Source organism: Miniopterus natalensis, chromosome 10 (assembly GCF_054644295.1).
Source record: "Miniopterus natalensis isolate mMinNat1 chromosome 10, mMinNat1.hap1, whole genome shotgun sequence".
NCBI lineage: Eukaryota > Metazoa > Chordata > Mammalia > Chiroptera > Miniopteridae > Miniopterus > Miniopterus natalensis.
In genome coordinates this window covers 10,049,057-10,056,433 of record NC_142090.1, presented here as the reverse complement: position 1 = coordinate 10,056,433, position 7,377 = coordinate 10,049,057, and the positions used below count along the sequence as shown (strand labels likewise).

At 50.2% G+C, this 7,377-nt stretch overlaps 1 protein-coding gene across 2 annotated transcripts in view; it reads left to right on the top strand.

The window, feature by feature from the left end:
- The first annotated feature begins 6,497 nt into the window (after positions 1-6,497).
- Positions 6,498-7,377, top strand: part of TRIM24 (tripartite motif containing 24) — an 89,043-nt gene continuing 88,163 nt past the window's right edge. For both annotated transcript variants that reach the window (XM_087820995.1, XM_087820994.1), the window contains exon 1: positions 6,498-6,882. In XM_087820995.1, coding sequence (XP_087677121.1) covers positions 6,513-6,882 — 370 coding nt within the window. In that variant the 5' untranslated portion in view covers positions 6,498-6,512. The remainder of the gene's footprint in view (positions 6,883-7,377) is intronic.

Sequence of the window (7,377 nt, the reverse complement as noted above, 5' to 3'; positions counted from 1 at the left end):
CTTCCATAAAATTTGGGAGATGTTAAGGTGGTACAGAGTAGAAGAGACGATTATTCCCCTAAAGGAATTACAGCCCAGTAGGAGAAATGACATGCCCTCTGTGTTGGGTGTCCCCCAAGCCCACCCTCATTTTCAATGATTTGCTAGAAAGACACAAGATCCAGAGATTTCCTCCAATTCCAGTTACAGTTTATTACAGAAAAAGGATCAGCAGAGGGAAAGGTGCAGAGGGGAACCAGGAACAGACCTCCTCTCCCAGTGGAGTCCCACAGACCACACTTACAGCCACAAAGTATAACAACGTGTGTGAAGTGTTCCCGATCAAGGAAATTGACCCAAGCCGGGGCACCCTGGATTTTAAACGACGGCCGTCACATAGGCCTGCAGCACCCAAGTGACTGACCGTAGCTAATCAGCCTCCAGCCCCCAAAGGTAACGCTGACACAGTCTGGCCCAGGGCCTCAAGTACGCAAGAAACTCTCATTAGCCATAAGTCATGCTGTTGTTAGCATAAACTATCTGGTCAAACGGATGGAGTGTGGACCAAAGCCCCAAGCATACAAAAACTTCTCAGGTAGGATAAAGGTTCAGAGGTCATCTCTCAGGAGGTAGTCAAGAGTCAGTTCTTTCTTTGGAAAGAGCAGGGTTTCAGTAACCCAAGCTCACTGAGTTAACCTTTTGGTGCACCCCCAAGTAGTATGTAGGCTACAAACATTTTTGAGAATAACTGTGTAGGTGCCAGTTGGGTACTGGAAATACCAGGGGGACACTTAGTAAAGTATATGATTGTCCAACCATTATGCGGTACACCTGAAACTCATCTAAAACAATATTAAATGTAAACTGCAATTGAAAAAAATTTTTTAATATATTTAAAAACTGTACATTAAAGGCATCGTAAAAGTAAAAAAAATAATTAAACTTTATTTTAAAAATAAAATAAAAATAATTGAACTTTTTACCTTCCTGATGGCAGAAAATTTAATCCAGTCATATTCTTAATTACTTTAGGTTTTTGTGGTTTTTTTTTAACAAGTTGGGTTATTTATTACTTTTTTAAAGTATGTTTTTATTGATTTTAGAGAAAGAGGAAGGGAGAGGGAGAGAGCGAAACACCAACTGGCTGTCTCCTACACGCCTGCCTACCAAGGATAGAGCCAGAAACCCAGGCATGTGTCTGTCTGACCAGGAGCCCAACCGACAACATCTTGGTGCATGGCAAGATGCTCAACCAACCGAGACACACAAGACAGGCCACTTTAGGTTGCGTTTCCATTTTGGTTTTGGTCATCATTTCAGGTTTTAAATCAGTCAATACAATATTCTTTCTCCCTTTGATCTACAGCCGATTTGCAGATCTAAGGGTTTAATAATACCATGGCATACGTGGGAGAGACATGGGTCCTTAGGCATCCTCGGTTCATGGTGGCACACACGGGATGTGCCTTGCCTTCACTGGTCCTTGACGGCTGGCATCTCTGCGGAAGCCCCTGAGATAACCTGAGACAATGTTTGGTTCCTGAACATGTAGCCTTCTTGCTCTAACAATGAAGCCTCAAGTCATCCAGGCCTCTCAGCTACTGGTGAAGGTGCAGGGATCTTTTCCTTGTTTCTCTAAAGCTGAAGGAGACTGGGTAGTCACCGGGCGATTCTGTACCAGGGTCTGGCCCTGCCCTGGCACAGTCCGGGACCTTTCTTGTGTCAGGCGACCTCCAGGTTCTTGACTCACCCAGGAAAAATGTCAAGTATGTCGGAGTGAGAACAAAGCAAGTCTTATTCAGGTGGAAAAAAGAAAGAGGCCAGGGTGCAGGTGCCGCTGTGAAAGAAGCAAAAAGTACGCACCCCCGTGGACGTCGAGTGGACCTCGGCCAGCTCATGAGTGAGTTGTAGTCAGCTAGTTCTTGGGATTTTATGTGTTTCCAAGGCGGGGATTGTCTCCAAGCTTTGTGGCACCAAATTCTGATTCCGCCTTCTGGTTGGGGAACGGGGGGACGGGGGGGGGGGGGTCTTGTTCCTAATCTGGAAGTTTCCTGGTGTTAATCCCGGTGGCTCCCCCTTCTACCTGTGGTGTCAATTTTCATTATAATCAGCTTTGGGGTCATCCTCTGGTCAGTTTTTCTCCATCTTGGATTAGTCTGGATCTAACTGGTTCTTGTTATCTCTCTCCCTGACCGTGGTGATTAAAACCATCTGCTCCTAAGCATCTTTGGTTAAGGGGGACCAGGTCTTGTGATTTCTTAGCTGGCGGTTCATTGGTCAGCCGTTCTGGCTCTTTGTTCAACCATCTGTCTGTTTCTTCATTCCATTTGCCAGGGAATTTTCCTGGTTTCCTACTAACCTGCCTCGGGGTAAAGGGGTTATCTCAAACCTTCCCTGCCTAGATGTGTATCTGAGAGGTCTACTCAAAGCTGATTTTGTTACATGTCCTTGGAAGCTCTGGAATTTCTACCTATTGCTACCTTTTGAGGGGTGGGCATGAAAAACTCTCACTAGCATTTAATGCTCTTGCTCTCCTTGCAGACTCCCTTCTTTTCCAGCACAGACAACTCTTTATTGTTGACAGTATTACACATGTCCCCATTCCCCCCCTTTTGCCCACTTCCACCCCCCCCACGCCACCACAGGCCTTCACTAGATTATTGTCTGTGCCCATGGGCTATGCATATATACATACATGTTCTTTGGTTAATCTCTTCCCAGTACAGACAACTCTTATCTCCACTCTGAGAGGTGATGGTGGAGGTGATGGCAAGCCATCCAATTACGCTGAAGCTAAAATGGATGTGGAAAGTCAGGAATAATCAGGCAGGAAGATCAGATAGGAATAAAACCGTGGAAAGCTTTGGATGCAGTAGGGAGCCATAGAAATTACAGAAGAGAGGGTGATAGAGTGAAAGCTGTAATTAAGGAAGAATAATCTATCCTGGCTGGGTGTAGCTCAGCGGTTGAGCATCAATTTAGGATCCAGGAGACTGAGTTTCGAATCCTGGTCAGGTCACATGCCCGGATTGTGGACTTGATCCCCAGTAGGGGGCGTGCAGGAGGCAGCCGATCAATGACAACTCTCATCATTGGTTTCTATTTCTTTCTCTCCCTCTCTTTCTCTCTCTGAAATCAATAAAAATTTTTTTTTTTTTTTTTAAAAAAAGGAAGAATAATCTATTGGTAGTGTGGATCTCTGAAATATTTTTGCAACACATTTGAGAGGACAATAATATGTAGATTGAAAGAAAATCACATGAGTAAAAAACCTAAAACAATAAATTCATTTTTTGGATTTAAAAAACTCAGAAGTCACCTCTATTTGAACAAAATAAAGCATTTGATTGTTTTAATTACATGAGACCATGAAGTTTAGGAATATAGAAGATAATTTTCTTTAAAACTGATTATCCATGATGATTGAGAAACTAGACTAGTGGGTTGTATCAAATTGCATGGAATTCTCTCAAAACAAGCCTCCCCAATTCACCTCTTATTCTTCTCTTTTCCACCACCATCATCTGAGGGAATAAGGAGGACTTGTCTTTATGAATTATGATCATATTAAAATCATTAATCTATAATACAGATTTTTATTTTCTAGTATATGAAAATTTTCAAGGTGCAGCTACAAAAACATAGGGTACAGAATGAGTACTGAGGAAGAAGTGATGAACTTTGTCTGGGGTGGTGTAGGGGGACAATAGGTAAGTCTGAATTTTGAAGTAAGGTCACTCTAGAACAAAGGGAAAAGTATTTTGCAGAGCAGGAGGCACTAAAATGAAAGCTTGGGATTAGTGGGAGCTTCAGCTTGAGAGGTATATGGGGATGAAATCATGGGAGGGTAGTTAAGTTTGGGCCAGGCCTCTGTTTCTCTATAGAATACTCAGATTACAATCATGAGCTGCTGCTAGAAGTAAATATGGGGATGGGCCCAAAGAACCAGCTTTTATTATTTATTTACTTGCTTATTTATTTATTTATTTATTTATTTATTTATTTATTTATTTATTGTTGTTTTTAAATCCTTACCCAAGGATATGTTCTTTTGTGTGTGTTCTTTTTAAATATATCTTTAGTGATTTTAAAGAGAGGAAGGGAGAGGGAGAGAGAGAGAGAGAAACATCAAAGATGAGAGAATCCTCATTGATCCACTGCCCCCCTCACAGCCCCTACTGGGGATCAAGCCCGCAACCTGGGCATGTGCCCTGACTGGGAATCAAACTGTGATCTCCTGGATCCTAGGTCAAAGCTCAACTGCTGAGTCACGCCCAGCCGGGCCCAAGGATATGTTTTTATTGATTCTGGGGGAGAGAAAGAGAGAGAAACATTGATGTGAGAGAGACTTCTGTTGGTTGCCTCACCACAGGAGCCCCAACTGGGATTTCAAACTGAAACCTGGGTATGTGCCCTGACGGGGAATTGAAACTGAAACCTTTTCGTGTATGGGGAGGATGCTCCAACCAACGGAGGCCCCTGGCTAGGTGAAAGAACCAGCTTTTAAACAGGCTCACCAGTGCTTCGTATGAAAACTTAAGGTTTAACCAACTACTACCTTACGCAATAGATAGCCTTCGAATGTCTTTCAGAGCTTCACTCTGAAAGCTTACGGAGATTTAAACAGGTTAGAAAACAGGTTGGTAGGAGAGGAATCTTTTGGGAAAGTAAGGTCTAGGATGTCTAGCGTTTGCCCTTCCCTATTACCATTTCTTCTTCCAAAATCATTTCAGTTTTAAGTCTTTTCTGACCCCATCCCCACTTTCCTCAAAGGTCCAGCACTACTTCATTTTACTTAAAAAGGGCACTTCCAGCCAGGCAGGTGTGGCTCAGTGGTGGAGCGCCTACCCAGGCACCAGGAGGTCCCCTGGAGGCACATGCTGGGGTGCGGGCTGGGTCCCCAGCAGGGGGCCTGCAGGAGGAGCCATCGATGTTGCTGTCAGTGTTTCTCTCTCTCCCTCTCCCTTCCTCTCTAAAATCAATAAAAAAGATATTATTTAAAAAGTGGCACCTCCATACAATTTTTTAAACAGTCTTGTGTATATATGAAAGCTTTGTTTCCCCCATCCCGGTCCTGTTCTTCAAGTTCCTTAAAAGTGTGTCTTTTGTGTTTGTTTCTTTTTAAAAGTCGTCTTTATTGATTTCAGAGAGAGGAAGGGAGAGGGAGAGAGAAACATCAGTGATGAGAGAGGCATTGATGGGCTGCCTCCTGCACGCCCCCTGCTGGGCGTCACCTGCAGCCCCGGCCAGGAATCCAGCTGCCAGCTCCGGGATCCCCGGTGGATGCTCGACCGCTGGGCCAGGGCCGGGGTATCCATTTTATTTTATTTTATTTTAATGAAAATATGTGTAACCTCTGATATAAGCATGTGTGTAGGGGTAGGAGAGTAGGGAGTGAAAAAGAATATTGACTATGAATTATTTGAAAATAAGTACTGAGATTTTTTATTTCTTGTAATGATGCCATATTTAGGCAGGAACGACACCTGCAGACAACCGTTTACGTCTTAATCCCTTGGACAATGAATCATCTTTACTCATTTAAAATGCAAATCGTTGACTCGAAAAAAATGGATTTCTTTTTCATTGGCTAAATTCTTCAAAGATTTCCCACTCGCAAGAGAGCCTGACCCTTTTTCTTCGTGCTCCGTCGCCATTCCTCACGGAGAGAGCGAGGAGTCCGTCCAGGTGGAAACCCATACGCCGCCGCCACATCTTTTGCCTACATTCTCTGTCTTTCAAATTCTTTCCTTATAGGCTCTTCGCGAGGTCCACGTCGTCACCCCCGGGCCCTGCCACCGCGCTCACCCCTCCCGCGGGACCCGGGGTCCCGCGCTGGCAGCCGAGTTTGGGAAACGGTTACTGAAGCCGTCGACGCGGCGAAGCTCCGCCCCGCAGGAGGCGCCAGCGCCGGCGGATCGAATTTGGCGGTTGGCGATCAACAAATAAAACCCTCCGTCTTCCCGGAGGAGCGCCTCGCTCTCAGAGGCCCAATCAGAGGCCGAGGTTCCCGGAATCCTGAGGGGCGGGGCGGGGCGAGAGCCCTCCCACCTCCCCAGCCTCCCGCGGCGGCCGTCGGAGCCTCGCGGGCTTCCGCAGGCCCCGCCCCCTGGCCAGGCGCCGCGGCGATTGGGCGGCGCGCGCCCAGCCGTTGTCTCAGTTGCTGGGAGAGAGGGCGGGGGCGGGGGAGGGGACCGCGGTGGGCTCCGGCCCCAGAGAAAAGCCGGGAGGCTCGGCGGGGCTGGGCGGGTTCGACGAGCGCCGCGGCGATTGGCGAAGCGGGCCGAGCGCAGCCTCCCTGGGGCGAGGAACTGTCCCCGCTGACAGAACCCCTTTTTCCGGCCGCGCCACCCGGGAGGCGGGTCCCCGGTGCCCGAGGAGGCTTCCTCCGCCCTCCCTCCCTCCTTCTCCCGCGGGTCACCCGAGCGGCCTGTGAGGAGGAGGAGGAGGAGGAGGTCGTCGGAGGCGGCGGCGGCGGGCGGGGACCGCGCTCCCCCTTCCCCCGGCGGCGGCGGCGGCGGCGGGGCAGGACAATGGAGGTGGCTGTGGAGAAGGCGGCGACGGCCACGGCGGCCGCGGCGCTTTCGGCGGCGGCCGCCGGGGGAGTCTCGGCGGCGCCGAACGGGGAGAACGAGGCCGAGAGCCGGCAGGGCCCTGACTCGGAGCGCGGAGGCGAGGCGGCCCGGCTCAACCTGTTGGACACTTGCGCCGTGTGCCACCAGAACATCCAGAGCCGGGCGCCCAAGCTGCTGCCCTGCCTGCACTCCTTCTGCCAGCGCTGCCTGCCCGCGCCGCAGCGCTACCTCATGCTGCCCGCGCCCCTGCTGGGCTCGGCCGAGACCCCGCCGCCGCTCCCCGGCCCCGGCTCGCCGGTCAGCGGCTCCTCGCCGTTCGCTACCCAAGGTGAGCGGCGGGCGCGGGGGAGCCGGGGGAGGCGGGCGTTGCGGGGGGCGGGGGGGCCCGCGCCCCTGCGCCGCGCGACCCGCTGTCATGTCGCCGCCGCCCGGGGTGCGCGGCGGGGGAGGGGCGGCGAGGAGGGTCCGCGCCCTCGGCGGTGACATGGAGGGCCCGCGCGTCCCGCGAGCAACTTCCACGGGCGCCGTGCGCTTGGCCGCGCTGCCGCCGCGGCTCCTGACCCTCCGGGGTTGGGGGGCCCTCGCGACCCGCACTTTTGAACAATCTCTGGGTCCGAGCCTGCTGTTGTCCGTATCTCAGGTTCTTTACCAACTGCATCCAGGTGACGGCTGCCCCCGCCTCCAAGCTTTGTCCAGGTGCATGGGATGCGAATCATCTCGTCTATACCCACGTTTTGAGTGTGTGCTGGAGGAGGGAGGGGTGAAGATGGAGTGATGGTGACTTTCTTTGATGATTGATTACGGATCAGCTGCTGTCTATTTT